This window comes from Ischnura elegans, chromosome 4 (genome assembly GCF_921293095.1).
Source record: "Ischnura elegans chromosome 4, ioIscEleg1.1, whole genome shotgun sequence".
NCBI lineage: Eukaryota > Metazoa > Arthropoda > Insecta > Odonata > Coenagrionidae > Ischnura > Ischnura elegans.
In genome coordinates this window covers 89,217,747-89,239,701 of record NC_060249.1, presented here as the reverse complement: position 1 = coordinate 89,239,701, position 21,955 = coordinate 89,217,747, and the positions used below count along the sequence as shown (strand labels likewise).

Sequence of the window (21,955 nt, the reverse complement as noted above, 5' to 3'; positions counted from 1 at the left end):
TCTTCTGTATTTTCAGCCCACAGTTTGTGACATTATGTTCTATGTACTACAAAGAAAAGCTGCGCGTTTCGTCTAAAACTAATACGGGTGTACAGTCAGCGTTACCCAGATGTTTAGCGCATTAGGCTGGGGGCCGCTTGAGACTCGGAGGCTGCGCGCAAGGCTTAGATTGCTTGAACAAATGAGAATAGATATATTTAGGAGAGACAAAGGGAAAATCATGTAAGAGCCTCACTGTATTCCCAGGTCCGACAGAAGCGATATATTAAGTGAGATATTTTTCCGAACGGATAGATATAAGAATTCGTTTTTCCCCAGAACCATAAAGGTCTTAAATGCTAGCCGTAATTTTCTTAAAGCATTTGATTTTTATAAATAGACGGCTGGTGTCCTAACACCCCCTGCCACACGCCTTTTTAGGCGGCTTGCGGGGTAGTATGTAAATGCAGATGAATGGTATCTTGCGTTACTCAATTTTTGCCGTCCGTTACTATCCCATCACTCCCCGTCGGCCGGGAAAATCTATTATTTTTTCATGTTGCATTATAAAAAACTGTTCCATTATCTAGCAAATTTCGGTCATGTAGAGTAAACCCTTGCCAAAATTTAAGATATGGGAATTCGTTTTTCCCCCGAACCGTAAAGTACTTTAATAATTACATCTATAAATGCTTGTTGTTTTCGTATTTTGTTGTATTCAAATTTGTAATAAATAATTATTATTTAATTATTTAATATTTGTAGTTATAAGTGCACTATAAATTGGCAGTCTTGCTGTTTAATCTGAAGAGCCCAGGAGTGCTGAGCAGATTAATACCAATATAAGATTGGTATGAAGTACCGCGCGTCGTGTACCACTTTATTAAAATAATAAAAATAAAATAAATAAATGCTTGGCGTAATATTGTTTGACCATTTGCTTTTTATACGTTGACGGCTGGTGTCCTAACACTCCCTGCCACTGGCCTTTCTAGGCGGTTTGCGGGTTATTATGTAGATGCCTAATTTTAACCACACCTGGCAGCAGTGATGCCTTGGGTCCACGTCTCGCCAATCTCTTCCCTTTCGTAGTTCCCTTCAGTCATCTCCATCTTCGTTCCGTCCACTTCTTTCCTCGTCAGGCCCTCGCGACCATCTTCAACCCATTTCCTGCGCATCCCCTTTCTCACTTCGCCGGACTTATTTTGTAATCAGCGCCATGAAATATAGCATCCTTTCCCTTCCCGTTCTTCCAATGATGATAATTAGGTCTCGGGGGTCGGGGAGGGATTATAAGCGGTCGAGGAGCTTGCATGGTCCGCTTTCGGGTGAGTGGGAGTGGGCAGATCGCCACTGCCGAGGGTGACGAGAGTGGAAGGAGTGTTTAATTTCGGGGAATGGGGTGCTTGGCGGTGGTGGGAAGAGTTGCTTGGGGCGCCGAAGTAGGGGGGGGGGGGAATTGATGTAACGGGGGCGTTGGGGAGGGGTCTGGGGGTGGGCGAGAGTGGTAGGGTGTTGTGCCCATCGGGAGGGATAGTGGGAGGAGGTTAAGGAGGGGTTTTGTGGTTCACCTCCGTCGATAGTTGTAGAGACTAGGGATTGGGAAGGCGAAGTGCAATTGAGTGGTGAGTGGACTTTTTTGGAAGTCGACTTTTTTCATTTTCAAAGCCGGTCAGAAGTCGTCTTTAGTCATCAAATTTTGATCGAAAGAACTTAGGTCATATTATTTTTGACAGAGGCACTTTTTTTTAAAGACTTAAACACTCTTTTTGGAATATTTTGCTCAGAAATTTGAGTGATTTATTCGTAATTTATGGTAAAATAATTCCATTTTACTCCTTTTTTTATAACACATTTTAAACAATAGTTGTCATCATGAAGTTACCTCAAAGATAAAAACATGCGTAGCCATTTTAAAAATCACAAAAAAATATACGTTTCAGGTATACATCAGGGCTACACTACTTAGTACATATTACGATACCTCCACTGAAAAAACGCTCAACAATCGGCCGCCGAATCAAATCCGCTCATCTAGTAGCCCAACAATAGGAATCCGCTCAGCTGGTAGTGTCCGGAGCAAAACCGCTTATCTCCTATTCTCCAAGCTTTTAGGTGACCGTTTATGCTCCGGACACTGCCAGCTGAACGGATTCGTATGTTTGGGCTACTAGATGATGGGATTTGATTTGGTGGTTGAGCTTTTTGCAGTGGAGGTATCGATTACTATTATGAAAGCTGTCTAAGGACAAGGAAACTATTTCATGTGAAATATTGAAAATCATTTCAATATCATCCAAGTTGAAGGGCAATTTTTTGAATTCTATCTAGAACACCATAGCCTTTTAATCGTTGATATGTGATAGTTCTCGTAAGAGGACTGAGGTAAAATGGTGGTCGAAACATTTCGCCTTTGATGTCGTCCGAGTTTCCGCGTTAGTTGGCTCGTTCGCCAATGGTTCTATATTTTCGATTGTGATAGATGCATTTTTCAACAGCTTTTCATATTCCTCAATGAGTCATTTCATAGTGAGGGGAGCGTGGTAGCCTAATGGGTAGGTATCTTGGCTGCTGTTCGATAGGCCCCGGGTTCAAAACCCGAATGAAGCCCTCCGACACCCCTAAAGAAAATCCTCGACGCACAAGGTAAAGGAACTAACAGGGAAAGGAACATTCTCTCCTTGATTATTGCATAAAATTCACATGCCGGTGGCTAACTTTTGGTTGAGCTTTATCTTCACCTATTCAAACCAAACTCGGGTGTACTCACCCAAGAGTTATTCATAATGAAAGAGTTTGAAAAAATAATGAAATATTTATCATTCCATTTCTCGATCCAGTCCTACCTCTCATGCTATTTGTGGCGAAAAATTGGCGGCATAAAGCCTCTTGCAGATAAGTTGATGACGTCACGAGCTCCTTCCGAGCGGGTCACCGTTTGACAGCTCCTCGTAGACCTCGCGCATCGGTCTTACGTTGTTAGTTAATTTTGTTTTCGCTCCTATCGGCGATTACTTCCCTATATCCGTGGTTTTTACCGAAGAAGTAAATAAATCGAAATAGGGTAGTTTCCTTCATCAAAGGAAACGAAAGGCATTGATTGCGATTCGTTACTCACCATTAGTGTATTCATAATACACAAATTATTTCGTTTTTGAAATACCGGTTTTGACGAATGGCAAGGGTCAAATTTTATCCTCATTTGAAAAAGGCCAGATTGGCGCCCATGCGATTCCACTCCACGTGACGTCACAGGGACATAGTTTCTACACGAGAGGATAGGAGTTATACATCGTCTGAGGTTACCAATGCATGCATGAGGCACAGAGCTCAGGGAAACATGTCTTAATAATCACCTATTAAAACTGGCTTAGGTCGGAAAGTTTTCTTCGTTTGATAAGGTATTAATAAACCTTTTTTAAGCCAAGCGCTACCAGCCAACAAGGTACTCAGCTCCCCGCTAGCATCCTGCGTCCTATCAGCGCTCAGAGCCTCGATGAAGGTCACTTCACAAGGCGGGAGGGGGAACCAGAAATGCGTTGCACGGAATTTTTCCCATCATTCCTACTTACGCGTCGCGTTTTCGCGCGCTTGAAAATTTTCACTTTTCGTTTAATCGCGAAAAAAAGATATCGTCATTTAAAAATCTAAAAGCGTGAAATACGTACTCCAGGAGTAATAATCTTTCGATTTAGGCAATAAAAAAATAATAGGAAACCACCCTATTGTAATGGAACTATCGTAAATTGGTAGAAACTTGGCCAATTTTTAATATTTCAGACTCGTGAGGGAATGGCCATGCGATAAAAAGTATTTTCGTCGCAACCTCCTAGTTCCTCAAACGGAATTATTTGAATTTGTTGCGATTTAAGTACCTAGTGTTTGAACGACTCCATTGCTTGCCGATTAGTGGAAAGAGAATGCGGTTTGCTATGGAATCCCAACTTTTTGTCCGAAAATTGTCACATGCATATCTGCAGAAACCATAAAAAATGTTTTACTAATTGCTATGATACTTAAGTGAATCACAGGATAGATACCAACTCTTTTCGATGATACGGAAAAAGGACAATCTCGTTTAATGAACTAGTTTTTACTATTAAGCAGCTTGGCTAGTACTGCGTTTCCTAACCGCTGTTTGAGGTAATGCTAAAAAGCATAAGGTGTTTTAACACAAATAAATATCGAGTAAAAGTTTTTATGTGCAAATACTACCTCCTGGTCTATCTATCTTATCAATGTAAACTTTGTGCTGTTGTATAGCTCGTTGTCATTTGGTTATCGCGATAATATTCAGAGGTCATTCCACTATTTCAGAGCTTATAGTTCAATACTTTCAAATAAATAAACATGTTCTATTATTTTTTCTTTCGGTATCAAATATGTTCAGTTATGTCATTTTAACTTTAAGATAATTCTTAATTTATGGATCACCCGAAAGATTTTTCAAAAGAATTTCAAAATTCCATTGAATCCACGTAATATTGTTCACCTTTGTTTTATGACTTAGATACTGACTGTCAGACGTTGAATTTTGAAACCTTAACGTATTATTGTTATGAAACTGGAATCGATTTAACCTAGAACGCTGGAAAAGGCACTTTGTCCCAGATAGTTTTTTCTTCTAGCCTCTATGTATAATTTCATGTTCTCACAATCCATTACTCCTCCAGTGGACATGCATTGATTTTTGCCACATTATTGAGATTTAGTAACATTGACCGGTCTTGATAACATTTGCTCTGATATATTTCTTAAAAGTTGATGAAGACACTAGGTATAACAGCCGCAACACTTTCACTAGTTTCTATTGTAAGCAGTTCCTTCAAGTAATTCCTATGATCCATTTCTACCAATGCTTAAACGAAAAGCCAGAATTTTATGTTTCCATTAGAGCATATATTCATTACACACAATTTTAACCTCCTCCGCATATGATTTTTTGTTATCATTCAAATACTTTGCTCATTTTTTGAACGCTTCAAACCAGGAACTCTTATTCAGAGTTTATTTTGAATTACTGGGATACGTTTGCAATGCATACTTTTAGTAATAAATGCATCGTTATAAATTTAATGGGGTGAATGCTATGTTCATTAAAATATTTGTCTTCTTTCTCCACAGTTACCGAGATGATGCTCTCTGTTGGACGGATAGGTAAGTGTGAAAATTAATTAACATTTTGGAATCAATTTCGTTTGTTTGCTAAGTTAAGTTACGTACGAATGTGGAAAATCGTTGAAATGTATGTGGAATCGGGGATATGAGTATTCCACTAAAAAGATCCATGAAAATGGACTTCAGAAAATCTGAATTTGTTTTTAAATCCGGGAATACCTTAATGACTAGAATTTTTTAATCTAAAGATGAACCATCATGCTCTAATAGTGCTTGCTTTTGCGATTAAAGAATTTATGGTGGGAATATTCCAGTAAAATTAACCTTAAAATTATTTTGCTACTTTTTCTTACTTTTTTAAATTGGTCAATATTTTCAGTGGTAATATTGAAATAAGGATTACGTTGCAATAATTTCATTTTTGGTGCCGTTAATGTTGGTTGCTCAAATCATTTATTACCGGCGCATAAGTACACAGTCGAAAATAAAACTTTCTTTGAATTTTCTCAAGGACAGAAATGTTTGCAAGCCATCATTAATATTGTTAGCATTGACCTTCTTATACCATTTGCTGGTTTAAAGATACGCACCAATGCAACTGCTTTCGTCGAAGCGGTTAAAACGTAATAATATCAATGGATTATATTAAAAAGAACCTGTTCTAATAAGGCTCATGAATTTGTGCATGTACCGTTCCGGGGGGTGTTTCAGAGTCTCGTAGGATTGGCGGCGTCGGAAACGGATTCATTCCGAGTCGATCGGGAACCTATCCTACGCTCGTCTTCCGTGCGTTTCACACATACTATCGGAAAGCGTTCCGCTTTTGGTATGACGTCAACAGTCATCCTCCTCCGGGAAACGAGAAAACGTCACATTTTTCAAGTGACAAGTGAGCAGCGAAAATAACCTCCCGCAAGATTTGATACTTGACAAGGGAGGCGAAAGGTATGTACGGGCATAAATAAGTGCTAATTGATACATTGTCACATAATTGACGTTGTTGCCGGGTAAAATTATTTTAGAATTGTTCGTATGTAGTTTTTTTAACGTAATACCCTGTCGTTTTGAGCAAATTACGGGAATGAAGGAAAATTTTGAACGAGTTTGTTCTGTCATTCTCGTGAGAGCATAGTTGATTGTTTTTAAGAACTAAATTACAGGCAGTCACGAAATCCATAATTTTTTCCAACAACATATGGTTTACTTACTCAATTGTTTAACCAAATTGTCATATTTTCATTCAGTATCTCAATTAAATATGAATATTGACCATCATAAATAATGTTATGGCCTTCATGATATGCCGTAAACGTCTTAAAAATTTTCCGTGAAAGTGGAGGTACGCTGGAAGAAAATATAGCGATTACATTAGGTTGAATAGTGTACATTAATAGTAATGGCTCGAGTTATGTACGTTAAAATAACGCAAAATAATTTTGTTAGTTTGTTATCTGTTTTGCACGTTCTCGGTTATTTCTATAACACCATTTTATTTGGTACGAAAATGACAAATTGTTGCTACTGATGCAACTTGAAATACATCTTCTAAATTATATTTCAGTGAGCGATAATTCCACAAAGAAAAAATATTCGCTGCAAAAGGGAATCGAACCTATAACCTTTACCTCGCTGCATACTGCCTTAACCCGCTGCGCCACCGTCAATTGTTACAATAAGGCCGAAATTTGTAACCTATAAATAGAAGGATGGTATGAGGGAGCTTCGGTATAGTTGTTATCGTGGCTATTCCCGTTATGCTTGAACTAGTATTTCATATTAAAATGAATATTTAGAATGTACATGGAATGTACTGAAACCATGTACCACGTAATCAGCTGAATTAGGTACATAACCACGTCTAATTTCGATGTGACTACGATGTCAAGCCACACACACAATCATTTCAAACTATACAAATTGTTATACTTCCTAACCCACGGACACGTATTCAATGCATTATGCTACCTGCATATTTGTAAGTCGTTACGCCATGCATTCCAACTTGTTTCACGTTCTTTTTGCCAAATTACTCGTCCAAATAACAACGCAAACGAACTTGTACCGTCAATGATACAGTCTGCCTATTTATCGCCTAATTTGCACGAGAATTAAAGTCACTTGCACTTATATTACTCTATCAGAATATCCGCATATATCAGCACTCATGAAATAAAGTGGTATGATTTTATTATAGCCAAATACTTAATAAAAAACAGCAATATAACATATCTCCACTCGCCACGGGAATGAGTTTCCGGCACCTCTAGCCCACTCGACTTCTATCCGATAGGAAAGCCGGCCTTGAGTCGATAGGAAGCCAGTCTGAAACGCACGGATTGCCTGGCCGATAGTACCTAAGTGACGCAGAATCCGCGTCAAGTCTCCCGATCCGCTCGGAAAGGGAGACTCTGAAACACCCCCCCGGTCTACTAAAATCGTTCAAGGTTCTAGTACCGGGTGCTATATCGGGAATTCAGGCCTTAAGTGAATTAAAGAAAAAGAATGATATATTGATAATACATTTGTATTTAATTCTAGCATTATTGGTAATTTAACCTCAAAGACCGAATTTGAAGGAAAGCAATTTCAGTCAAACAAATGAAATTGTTCCTCAAATTTGTAACCGCTTAATTCAAGTATTTTTTACGATTCTGACAAAATCCAGGCCAAATGGAATAAAAAATGTAAAATTCACGTAAAGACCTCAATTCGGTTGTTACCTGCTATTTAATGACATCATTGGTCGAATCCGTTACCAACTGACATAGTGTTCTTGGCAGATTCTAAAAAGAGTAAAAGTTTATGCTTGCGTCTCAAATTGGATAATTTTTCCTCAGTATTTTCTGGGGTGTAAAATTTTTGTACTCATGTTCAAGAAAGTGTAAAAAAATCCACTCAATCTACCCTGAGAGTTTTGAGATGATTGAGGTAAATTTCATGAGTTAACTTTGAACTAGTACCTACTCATTCTGAAAAATAGGCAAAATACGACTGCCGGAAGGCATTAAGGCGTTCTCCTAAAGTCATATTGAATTGGGATCGCACGGTTAGGTTTTTAGCTTAAAAATACTTGTGATTTCAGTCAAACTAATGATAATTACTATATGATATGCTACTTTTATGGTTTAACGGGCTTTTTTCGCGCTCATCCTCGCGTGTATCGCGCGAATTTATCGTGAAACTAGGCCTTAGGAGCACTTTGCGAATTGGAAACGGATTCGCCAAGGCGTAAAAAAATATTATATCCCAACTAGTTTACGGTCGGTGGATAAATTTTACATTTTTTCTTTCAATAGGTCAACTAAATTTGTGAAACTATTGTTTATTATTGCTCTTTAACAGCAGAAGGACCGGAGTCTTAAGACCACTCACATTACGGTTCCTTATGACGGGTTGTAATTATTTAAAATATGTCTTTGTTAATGAGTAAATTAATTGATGGCTTAATTAATATAACCTCCTTCTTAATTTATCAATACACATTGAGTATTTGTTTTACAAATCATTTCACGATAAAAAATTAAATTGTACAGCGGCCTCGCAGCTCCTGCTACCCCTGCCTTGGCCTACCACACTCCACTCGGCATAGCAGACATGTTGCTTATTTCCATTAAAACTTTAATAATGACAGTTAAATCCACAGCGGTGCTAACTAAATCATCAAAATGGAAAGACGTGAAATAGTGAAGTGATTTCCTGAATAAAACACGCGTTACCGTTACAAATAAAATAGAAACGCTTTATTCGTCACCTCTTTGAAGGCAGATAGGATCTAAGAATGGAGTTATACCGCCTATCTAAGATTGTTCCCTAAATTGGGCCTTTATCCACTCCAGTTTTATCTAGAAAACAGCTTCCTTTAATGGAAAGATCAGCGCTATGGAGATTTCTCCTTGGACTGCAGAAGCTAATGGATAATGTAGTTATAATAGTGGATGTTGTAGTAATTCAAGTAAATATGACAAGCGTGAACGGAAAACGAATTAAGAGTGGACAAAGCCGAGGAGGCGTCTAAGAAGCAAGCACTGAAGTTCCGCTTCTTGTTTCTGGGACATTAATTTTTTTGGTCATATTTGATGAAATTATCTAAGATCGGTGGTATGAATCCATTTCTATATGAATGAAATTAAATTGTATTTTATCAGAATTGCTACGTAAAAAATTCTAGGCAACATAATTAAGTAAGCAGAGATTACACATCAAAATGACGCGTCTGGTTCTTTTAGTGTCAAATTCGATGCTTGAAATAAATAAATTCATCAGTACAATGGCTTGGGATTTCTTATGTATATGATTGGTGGTCGCGATCCGCAGTGGCGGCGTGGAAGTCGTCCTGGTTGGAGGGCGCTGTATGGGATAGAGGGAAAGTCGAAGAGGAGGGCAAGGGAAACACGAATGGAGGCCCATGATTATTCCGCCTTTTATGGCGAAATCACTCTCGACTAGTTTCGAATTTATGCTGTGGGAAAAAGACAAGATGTAAGTCATGGGGTTTGTAAATGCTAAAGCCATTAACGATGTCAATTGTATAAGGTCAAATGTTTCATTCTTCCTATTGACGAATTACTATTTTTGAAATTGAATGGTCTCAGTCTGGCTTGATAAATCTACGAGTGAATGAGTACATGAGTAAATTAGTAATTGATTATATACTAAAGAGGAGAAGTCCTGATAAAGGCTGTCGGTGCTTGAAATTGAGTCTTAATGTGATTGATATATTATACATCATTTTCTTTGATGTTTATGGTCTTGCGTTAATTCACTTATTGAAAAATGGTAGCGATGAAAATATATTTCATCAATGGCTTCATTAGAGGAAGAACTTCAGTTAGTAGGCGATGGAACTTCTAAAGGCAGATAGGTGTTTTGTTGAGTTCCACGAATTTCATATCCATTATATGTTGGCCAAAAATTATTCTACAATGTCGGTTCCTTTGGGGACCAAGTGGTAATGGTAACATGTAAGTCATGAAGTTTCCTTTGTTGGAAAAATCAGTGTTAAGGAGATTTATTTCTATCAATGTTAAGGAGAGTAGAAGCTCATACGGGAAGTTAATATGACAAGCCGAGAAAGCGTCTAAGAAGCATGCAATGAAGTTCCGCTTCTTGTTTCTGGGCCATAATTTTTTTGCCATATATGATGAAATTATGAAGAAAAACATTTCTGTAGACCATCTTCATAGCCTGTTATGGACGATATGCACATGCGGGTGATTACTTAGCATTTGAGAGTAGCTCAGGGGATCTTGTCGCTACATGTCATTATTATTTCCCTTCTCCAAGCTTTGAATTGGTGCAGGGGCACTTCAAGTTTACATTATATATTTACTTATACATGGACTTGCGCTCTCATTACGAGGCATTGGCCATTATTTTGCCGAGGAAAAGCAAACCAATGTTTTTTTTTTGGTTTTTCACCTCGCCTCCATTCAGTCTGTGAACCCAACAAGGAAGGTAGGTATCACGTCAGGGATGTAACTCTCACTCCTTTATCCTCTTATGGAGGCTGAGCATTTTTAAATATTTATACAGATTCTCTACGGAATATACCGACTAATTTTAGAAGTCTTTTCATTAATTTCACTGCGGTTCCTGTGAAAAACTCGAATTTAGCGTTCAAAGTTCAAAACTGTACATTTATTGATTAGTATAATAAATGCAGTATTGCCTACTGCTCTCTTACAAAGATAGGTAACCAGTCACTGGTATTAATTTGAAAACATTACCCTTTCCTTCTGGTTAAAGGAAACATCATTTTCTCTCAAACGGCCGTATTTTGACTTGTTTTGCTACTAATCGTTAAAGCCATACGTTACCATCATGAAATTTTTGAATATTTAAAATAAACTTTCAGTCCACATTTGCCAATGCCTCAAATACATAAGGATGTAGCAGGGGTTTAATCTGTATAATCCTAAATTTTAAGATAAAAATGAAAGTTTTTTTACGAGTTTTTTTTGTCGTGGAAATGACGCGCAGAGCGGGGGTGATGCGCTGTCTTCAGGAAATTTGCTGTTTTTTTGTAACTTACAGGTACATGCTCCGTAATTATGGTGACTCGCGAACGCCTTGAAGGACTTTTAGAGTAGAAAATGGTCACACCTTTACCTTGTCTTCTGTACTCGTTTCCCGATGCGATAGACACATTATTTTTCTGATGAGTATTTTCCGAATACAGTGCTTAAGCCTGAATCACTCGTTCATTTTTTTAATCCATTTGGAGGGAGAGCTCCAGCGACAGCTTCAGCGACAGCTCTAGCGATGGCGGAAACGATAACCGTTTTTCGCAATCATTTCCCGCGATGGCTCGAGGGATGGGTGAAGAAAGATTTCGTGCTTTCCCGGCGAATAGACTTAGTGAAGAGTTCTCGGGATCGCCACCGGGTCATGAACTGCATAACTGCCGACGTTTCGATGCCCAACTCGGCTATCGTCCTCAGGGCTATGAGTGTCGAGTGAGAAAATAACTTGCTTATATACAGTCACTCTGGCGGTCAGGTGACTGCTGATTGGCTGTCGTCAGCGGCCCGCTCTGATTGGCTGGCGTGATGATTTTGCCTAGCCTTTTGGATAGTTTGGAGCACAGGTTTCCAAGTGCTGCTCGATGCATATCCGGAATCTCTGTTGACGGTATTCTTGGCCAGTCTAATTTCAATTGACTCTTTGATGAGTCGATCCCAAAAGCCAAGCGTCGGCAGTTATGCAGTTCCTGACCCGGTGGCGATCCCGAGAACTCTTCACTAAGCTCGAGGAATGGGCTTTCCATCCCTTTTACCATCATCGGGTTCGTCCCTTTTTCAGCAGCTGAAACCACCATCCTTCAGCAAATCAGAACGCTAGGCCTCTAACAGTGATTGTAACGCCACCCTCGGCATTTAATCGAATCACTGTTTTAAAAAGGAAAGTGACGGAAAAATTCGAGGAGACTGCATAGAGGAGGCCCAATTCCATCCCATAGAAGGCTGATTTCTGTTGCCATTTGGGTCGCATTTTAATCGGTTTTCAAAAATGTCCGACTCAAGAACGGCTGGACCGATTTGGCTAATGTTGGTTTAAAAATTTTCGTTTAAGTCCAGGGAATGTTTTTAATATTTTGCAGTATAATGCATTTAAGTTTAGGATCCAGGATAGGGACAAGGGGGGGGGGGCTAAGTGGGGGTCGGAAACAAATTACCATTCTATCTAGTATAAACCCAAGGGGGGGGGCTATTTATAGCCCCTTAGCCCTCTCCCCCATTGATCCGCCATTGATGCTTGCCATTGTGAGGAACAGCATTGAAATGTAAGAAATTTGCAAGATCACATCATCATACGTATAATTTTCGGTTACCACCCCTAATTATACCTACTTTATTTCTCCGTAATACTCGGATCACTTTGCCCGTCAGCCACGCGACTGGTGACTTCTGTAAACCTATATAATTCGCGGCGGGTGACAACACTTTCAGGGGCCATCTTGAGCATACTCTGTTGTATTTTTCGTGGAAAAATCGATGGAAAAAGGGACGTTGTGAATTACCGTGTGATTCAGAAAATGATTTTTCGAACGATCACTCTTTTGGTCGCTGAAAACCTACCGAAGAAGCTATCGCTCCGAGGGACGGAAAAATGATCTTGTGATTAAGGCTTTACAATTCGACTGGTGGTGTAACTGGGAATATTCTTTGGAGGGGGATGAGGAGGTCTGGGAAGCTATCTGGGAAGCTAGAGGAAGGCAACGGATGTTCCGGGAAAACATTTGAAAAATGATATGTCAGGAAATACATTTTACATCATTTTGGCACTAAAATTAAGTTTTAAGCTGATAAAGTTATGAAGTTATTATATGTGAAAACTAGACCATAGTTTTAAATATTTTTTTATATCTCAGAGGCTTCTATCCCCATCCCCCTCCGTAGTTAAGCCACTGCATTTGACCATCATTTTCAAATGTACCTCTTTACCCTTTATCCCGTTATGCAGACTGTGAATTTGTGAAAACCTATGATGCTTCTCAATGGAATACATGTATTCATTTTCCTAGTTTTTTTCATCAACGTTTCCGCGATGTTGGTGAAAAAACTTAAATTTTGCATTTAAGTCCAACACTGTGTATTTATCGATTACTATAATAAACTCTGTATTACATTATTTTCCTGTAGGAAGTTAGATATCGTAACGTTAAATGTAAAACCTCGTAAATCAAAAATTTTATAAGAGTTAGATTTTTATGCCATTAGTAATAAAATCTCGTATTTCGTTCAATACAGCTGAAAAATTCTATTTAAAATTGAATTTTGATAAATTTAAAAATCAAATCAATTATTTAAATGATGCATGGCAAGAAAGTAAACAGTATTTTGTTCAAACTGTAAATTTTGATACTTTTGATCTACAAGGTTTTCCATTTCAGGTGACGATGTTCAATTGCTGCCATTAATTTTCAAGCATTAAGTATCATTTTCCGAGAACCGTGCGCAAAATTGGGGAAATGCAAAACGGAAGCCTCGGGGTCAGAATTGACTTTCGAATGACCCTACGACTATCCGCGAGTGCTCTTGGCTTCTCCTCGCGGTGACAGAGCTTGCAGTCGGCAATATAGGCTGTTCTGCAGTAGAGATTCTGTCTCCATGACGGCAGTGTTGTGCTGCGTGTCGTGAATCCACAATGGATATGAAAGTGGGCCGCTTGGACACACTCGCTGCCTCTAATCCACGCTCGAATTGTCTCCAGCGATTTTCGACTATTTTTTTTCGTCTCACTGACTCACTCAGTCTTTCTTTAGTTGCACAGGTATACCTATAGATTCAAATACCTTTTTAGGCTCAATAAACTTGTTCCTATTATTATTTGTCTCTAAGTATATAATTATTTATTTTTATTGATCGCATTTTTATATTTTAGTGTCTGTGTCAATAGATAGCTATACGTCACGATGGGAACTCTTTGCCTAATGATTAATAGCTTGAGATAAGAGTAGTAGTGTCATGCTACTGGAACGCGCCGAAAAGCCGTTCCAGCACTGGTTAAGAAATGACGTAACACTCATATAACACTTTTATCAATTTTGGTACCTCAACATTTCTAATGTATACATTCTTAACCAAAATAAGAAATGTATGTAATAAAATGTAAATAATAACTTGTGATAAAAAATTGCACAGAGTAATATTCCATTTGTAAAAAAAGTTAATCTAAATAAGTTCCAGCATTGCTAATTTTACCATGCCATCACTGGATAAGAGGGGTAAATATCTAGTCTACATAATATTAATGACGATTTCCTTCGGTCATATACTCTTTTTCATGGCTGATAAGCTGAAAGGTTTTTAATTTTTCGTAAAAGTATTCACCTCAGCAAATTTTTTTATTCTTGAGGATGTTAAGTTTTCTTTTCATGAAGCTGTGGGTTTCGAAAAATATTCAGTTTTTGTCATCCTCTTATCTTCAGTGCTTGGTTTCCTAATACGGTAGTTAATGTATAATAATTTAAACAGCAGTTTCAATAGAATATTTTAACCTTTATTAAGTCCCTTATGAACAGGAAGGTTTAGAAAAGTTGCAGAATTAGGTCTTGGAATGTTTTAGTTCTCAATTTCAAATGATATCGTTCGAAAGAATACTCTAATTTGGATATTTGCTGCAGGTCAACACCAATTCAGTTACCTGAGAACGATGTGAACCTTATAAAATCTATCAGGTATTTATAGGTATATTTTTAATAATTCATTGCTCAACAATTCCTTTTTATCAATATGGGAGAAGTATGCTACAAAATCTATACTTCTGTTGAAACATATATTTTAAACGCTTTAAAGAGAAGCATTGATCCTCAGGTGCTCAGAATAAATACATTTGTCAGGTATTACAATAAGTTTACTTACCAGCAAATACCTGATAGCTTTTACAAGTTTCACATCAGGAACTGAGGTCCCAAAGGGCAGAAAGTTTTGTTCACTTGTAATGAATGGATTTTAACGATTCTTGTTCCTGGTGTAATGTAATAAAAATGCACCATATTATTTCGATTTAATGTGCCCAATAAGCGGTCGGTAATTTTAAATTGGATGTATGTGGAATGAATGGAAATTTTAGTCCTTAATAATCAATTCTAATCCTTTTTCTTCTTTGCATGAAAATTTCCAACCAATGATGATTCTCCTCCTGTACTTTCTCCCCGCTTTCAGGAAATTTGACGGTGTTCGTGCGATTCTCCATGAACGTATTAGTGAAATTGAGTCTGCAGTTTGTCTGAAGGCTACTCATGATTTGATACCATTTATTTTCATTTTAATTTTCAATTTAAGCGTTTTATAAATTCTTATTTTCACTAGGACTATTGGTACATTTCACTAATTAAAATACAGGAGCCTTAATCTTCTCTCCTGAATAAAATTCATTCATACCACTAAAAAGTTAGTATTTTATTACTCCGTAATGCTAGCAGTTATTTTTTTCTCTTGAGTAATAGGCTTTGCTGCGGATAGCTTTCCTTGAGATAATACTAATTAATAGATAAATTCCCTCCCTTTGGATAAATTCCATGTGGTTACTTTCAATTTATGTAAATAGGTGCAGGTAAAAATGCGATAGGATAAGATACGATACTGGAAAACTTGGAAGCCTTAATTCTGATATTGAATTAACACTTAGCTCAGGTGGCTGTAGGCAAAAGTTGTAGAGCTGAGGGCTGACCCAATGAGAGGTTGACACTACTTTTGACCACGGCTCACGGGTGTATCCATGGATTCTCTAGCAGTTTATTGCAACTACGAGATAGTTTTATTAGAAGAAAGTAGCTACAATTAAAAAAGAAACCGGAGATGTTCTAAAGTAGAGCAAAATTTTCCTTTTTTATTGTATTATATTTATCTTTTATTCTTCCTTCTTTCCCTTCTTTATCCCGTGTTTGTCCAATAGCATCCCTGTTTTAGTATCCCCTCATCCTGCATTGCACCAATAACTCAAGGTAAATGAATGCCCTAACCCACCTCCCAACTGTACGTGTTTACGATTCATTGTCATAATATTCGCTTAAAGAGTGGTTAGAAAGGTATAATCATTTGAAATATAATGCTGTTCTCGTGAAAATAATCTGCCCACAGGCTGAATGAAGAATATGGCTTTTCTATTTATGTATCCAATTTAGGAAATAGAGCGTCACATAATAGTGAGTGTCCCGTTAATTAGTATTATCTCAAGGAAAGCCTATAACGCAAAGTGAAAAAAAATGACTGCTAGCATTACGGACTAATGGACACTAATTATTTTAGTGTTATGGATGAATTTTATTCCGGATAGAATATTTAGGCTCCTGTATTTTAATTATTGAAATGTTCCATTAGTCCTCGTGAAAATAAGAATTTGAAAAACGCTGAAATGGAAAATAAAAATGAAAATAAATGGTGAAAAATCATGACTTTGTCCGTTGGGTCAAGCAGTGTAGCAGTCGCAGTATATATTTTGCCCTAAGGAAGAATCTTATGGGACCATATCCTCCATTAATAATTCAACATGAGACTTGGAGGCTATGCCCCTATCCAAAAGTGCCGAAGATGTAATCTTCAGTACGTTTGCAGACTCTCTGCACAACAGTTTTTATAATTATTTGTATATTTTTTACCACTATCGTATCATAAATAAAACTTTAGTGCTTAATGTGCTATTGATAGCATGATTTAAGCAATATGAAGAGTATGGCCAGTAGAATATATAAAATTTTTGGCCCTTCCGGAACGACCTATGACCTTTATGGCATTCTGTAGGGAAGAGCAAGGCTCTAAATGCAAGTATGTATTATCAAATTTTATGTGTGACTCAGTCAGTGCCTCTCCAAAATGTGTACCATCGGGTTTAGAGAAACTATTGATTCTTCGTTTCATGTAAGTACGTCCTAACCCATGCAGTAGAGCGTAGTACGAGGTGGTAACGTGAGTAATCCTTCAGTTTTATTTTTTCCCCCTTTTCCTATCTCCCACTGCCCCCTCTCGAGTCCCCGCACAGCTAATACAATGCGGGTACGATGACCATCACGTGTCACGTATATATATCGCGAATCCATCTTTCTTTCTCTCTCTCTCTCTCTCACAAGTGTGCAAAACAAGAGTGACCGCCTCCTCCCGTCCGCAAAGAGAGCATCTTTCCGAGAAGCTGCCAGCGGAGAGATGAGGACCGTCTTCCTCCCCTCTCTCTCCCGGGCGAAAAGGACTGATGCACATCATCTTCCCCAACCCCTCACCAATCCATCTCCCTTCAACCCCCCACCACCCCCTCCCCTCTTGTCTTCGCGGGAGGGGAGGGGAAAGCATTGGCTGGCCATCTACTCACCCTCCCCCCTCTATTCCCCTCCCTCCCCTCCGCCATACTCCCTCCCTTCCCCCACTCTTTCCCTCCGATCGCTCTTGCTCTGTGGGAATCGCCACTGTCCCTCTTTCCCGCCTGCCTTTCCGGGATCCGAGCGCTTCGAAAATGGCTGCATCTCTCTCCTTGGCCGGAGGAGTACTCGCGCGAGCCGCCGCGCACTACCGATCCCTACATACCATATCGGAATCCTCCTTCCCATTTCTCCGTTTCCATTCTCTCCCTCGCTCTGCTGCTCTGTCCATATCGAGTGCTTTAGGGAAAAGAGTAAGCGGTGGTTGTAGTAGTAGTAGTTGTAAAAATTATGGGTGCTTTGCCAAGTTTTTGTCGACTGCTGACATTGCGTTTATGATTTAAATCAGTTATTAAATTGATTTATTTGTTTCACACACCACCGAGAACAGCACTGTTCGGCCTTTTCATAGGGGTTGATAACATTTAACAATCAAACGTTCACAAACATCCATGCCCTGGATAAGGGTAACTTACCCAGGTGGGACTCGAACCTGCGAACTTTGGTTTGGCTAGCGAGGACTCTAATCCGCCGCCACCGAGGCCAAAAGAAGGATTTGACGAAATATTCCGTACTAGAATGCTTCTTCCCATGTCGCACAACTGTGATGCAGTATTTTCAATAGTTCAATAATAAAATTAAAATAACACTTAAGACTTACACCAATAATATTTTATTTTTGATAGTACCATTATAAACTGACTTCAAACCCTTATTTAAAGAATCAGGAATTTTTCGAAGAGGGAATTGCAAGTTTATAATCATTATTGTTTCGTTAGTAAGCGGTGGTTTTAGTAGTAGTATTGAAAATAATGGGTGCTTCGCCAAGTTCTTGTCGAGTACTGACATTGCGTTTATCTCTGTAATAAATTATTAAATTCATTCGACGGAGTGTTCCATACTGGAATGCTCCTTCACATGCCCCACACATTTTAATGTAGTATTTTTAATAGTAAGTACTGTAATAAACTGACATAAATCCCTTATTTTAAGAAACAGAAAATTTTCCAAGATGGGAGTAGGTATAAGTTTATCATCATTTATGGTTTCAAATAATATCCATTCGCATAAGTTGTGTTATGCACCCAGATATGATACTGAAAACTTGAAAACTGTGGGGGTATATCGAGTCTTGTTTCTTGATATGTTAATGATTGCAATTAATCGAGTGCTCCATATTGATATTTATAACCTCACCTACCGCTCTTTCAGTGTCATAGTTTTAGTGTTGCAAAAATAATTTAAGCTGCTTAATATTTTTTTCTAAAATTGGGGTATTAATTAAAAATCAGTTTTTTTTTTAATATTATCCTTCAGCAAGGGTTCTACCGTGCATTTATGATGTTTAGGTAGATATAAACCCAATACATATAAAATCTACTGCTAATACATCGAATTTTTGACTTCTTTCATTTTGTCACCAGACATGGTGGGAGGATATGAGAATAAAATACTACCACTGTAAAATGGTATATTAAACCAATGCCAAACCAAAACCAACTAAACAGCAGCAAATCTATCACGTTTATAGACGCAGTGTCCATAGGAGACAATAAATTATCGTTGTCCATAACATACTATGGATAAAAACGCACCCCTAGACCACCGCAAAATGTGCCGTGTGGCAGGCTAGAGCAGGGGAAGCTGGTGTGGCCGCTGTATTTTTATCGTGAAATGGTATTTAAAGAAATACTCAGTTGCATTGATAAATTAAGAAGGAGGTTATATTCAATAAAATTATCAATTAATTTACTCATTAGTGAAGATATTTTTTCAACAATTACCACCCATAAAAATAAAGGGTAATGTTCCTTATGGGTAGTCACATGACTCCTTTCCTTCCAGTGTTAAAGATCGATGAATTCAGTCAAACAAATGACTGTTCCTCAACAACAACAACCACCGCTAATTCCTCCCTGCGACCGTTTTCCGAATCCGATACTATGGAATTCCAGCATTCTGAAAAATTTCTTTCCACTTTTCTTTTTCCAGCATATCGATGTCTACGTTCTCACAACACGTATCTCAAAAATAGCAACTATTCAGGAGAGCTAAAAAACGATTAATTTCTTTTACTCGTACACTGAAATTAAAAACCAAAAGTTCATAAAACTGAAAAAGTAGCTTTCATTTTCGAACAAAGAGTTGGTTTTTCCTTGTATTTTATTTTTTAATGTTATTACACATTCTTTAAGATATCTATCTCATACCGGCCGAATTTGAGATACGTGTTAGTAGAACTTAGCCATCCATTTACCCTTCGATATATCTGTCGCGCAGTGAGCTGAAATAGAAGAGCGTTGATAAATATCAAAAACGGTTTTCTTCGAGTACGGAAGTTAAAACTTGGTTCAGTAACTATACGGGATGAGATGGCTTATACTTTAAAAATCGACTTACGTATAACTTTTCAGCTTCTGCATTTAACAAGATTCTTTTGGAGTTTCGGCCAGATTTCAACCCTCTGTAGAGCCCTCCGATCTGCGTAATAATTTTACACTCCTATTGCTTTATTCTGCGATTATCAGGACGTAGCAAAAATTTTTTATAAGCGTTTGATTTTTTATTGGATTTTCAAAATTTACTGCCAGTTTTTGTTGTAAAAACAAAATTGGTTACATCAACAAAATCAAAATTTAAACCTCCAGTCTCCGTTTCTCCAGCTATTCATTTTTCCATCCATTCAAGTGCAGCTGATTTTCGGCATATGCTCTACGTTTTGAGATTTAAAAAAATAGTACCCTTGCCATTTATTTTTCATTTCCTACTTTAAATTAATTCATAAATACGTAAAGAAATTAAATTCCAAGTCTGAAAGGTTGTTGACGTGATATTGGACATTAGAAACCTATGTCTTCAACAAATGTGAACAAAATTTATAATTGTGTGTATTATTTCTTAGTAATATTTTCATGCGTTTGTGATTGATTAAGACATTTCTGTATGTATTTATTTAGGATTAACTCAAATCACTATCGGATCAGTACTCTTATTTTGAGCGCTAACTTTATTTATTAGTTTACGTAAGGTAACTGCGTAGAAACAATTCGCGTTTAGGAGAAGGAGCTGCTTTAAATCTCCTAATTACCAAGATTTTATTACAGCTACGCATTCTTTCGTAGTTTTCCGCCACCGTTATTGCCAGGAAAACGCATACCTCACGTCACAATAGAAATCATTAAGCGTTGGAACCTGCTACATTCTACTCGTTTTCAACTTAAGATAACTGGACATACTTAATTTTTCTCGCAAAGAAGAAAACGGCTTTCTTTTTCTTCCTGTGTTACCACGCTCCTGCAAAGTTAATTGCTTGCAGTCGTTTAAGAATGATTCGTTAGGCATTAATCGAAATGGGATTAAGGTTGATTTATTTGACACTGATTGCCTTGAGAGCGGTGATTGTGCTTAGAAAAAGAATTTCCTCAAGGTAATCCGGAGCGATATACAATTTAATGAGATCCAAACGTATTCAATAGCTACGTTAATTTGATTATAACAAAGCTTCATCATTTGGCATTTAAGTTCCCCAGTAATTAGTCTATGTAATTGGATATTTGCATTTTCAATTACATATCTATGATAAGTTGGCAAACGCTTGCGTAGAAAACTTTTCGAGGTTTTCAATGGATTATCGGTCTGCTTAGATTTATGAGCTTTTCGGCAGAATAGAATGAGTTTTTTCTAGTTCTGAGATAAAACTGGCTTGGTGACCGGAGAAAGGTTTTCCTAATGTACAGAGTGTATAATAAAGAGTTAGAAATGGGTATTGATGAATATTATTTTTATCTGCCCGAATTTGGTACCTATAATCAATCAAAAAACCTTCTGTAATCCGTTACAAATTCACTATCCCCGCGAGCATAACCCAACGAGGGTCCACGAGCCAAGCCATAGTTGATTGGCAGTTGGTAGATCCTATTTCGGATCTCGGTCGATAAAAATAATTTTTTCACGCTATTTTTCATCCTAGGCTTACGAACTTTGCGCCATTGCTCGCGACTGAGTCGTTTGTTATGCGTAACGTTCAGTGCAATGAATCATCGTATGTGCAATGAACTCACTCACTATGCGCACCCAAATATTTTTGACTTTCCTAACAGTTTATCGGATGGTATCCTTGCACCTCGTGCCACACACCTATTGAGGAAGCTCCTGATCTAGTAAGTGAGAATAGATAATTCGAAATTTTGATGTGGTTGGTCGATAAATGACTTATTTATTAAACATCAGCCGGCGTTTCACTCTTTCGTTAGAGAATTTTCCGGGCTCCAGTTTCAGGATATGGTCTCTAGGAGAAGCGCATCATTAGTATGGAAGTAGGCACTGAATATAATCTAATTAAAGTTTGAAAAATAATAAGTAATTTTTTACTGACCTCGCTTCAATGATATAATTCCGAATCATAAAAACAGTGGGCAAGAACAACTCATCATAAGTATAGATAATGTAGAATGGGAGTATAGATACTAATAACCTTTCTTTACCCCCTCCTGTATATCCTCGACT

General features: G+C 37.9%; 1 protein-coding gene across 1 annotated transcript in view; it reads left to right on the top strand.

Moving 5' to 3' along the window:
• LOC124157750 (protein trachealess-like) overlaps positions 1-21,955 on the top strand; it is a 712,144-nt gene that overhangs the window by 114,273 nt on the left and 575,916 nt on the right. Inside the window, exon 2 of the mRNA XM_046532749.1 lies at positions 5,104-5,136. Within this exon, the coding sequence (XP_046388705.1) occupies positions 5,104-5,136 (33 nt within the window). The remainder of the gene's footprint in view (positions 1-5,103; positions 5,137-21,955) is intronic.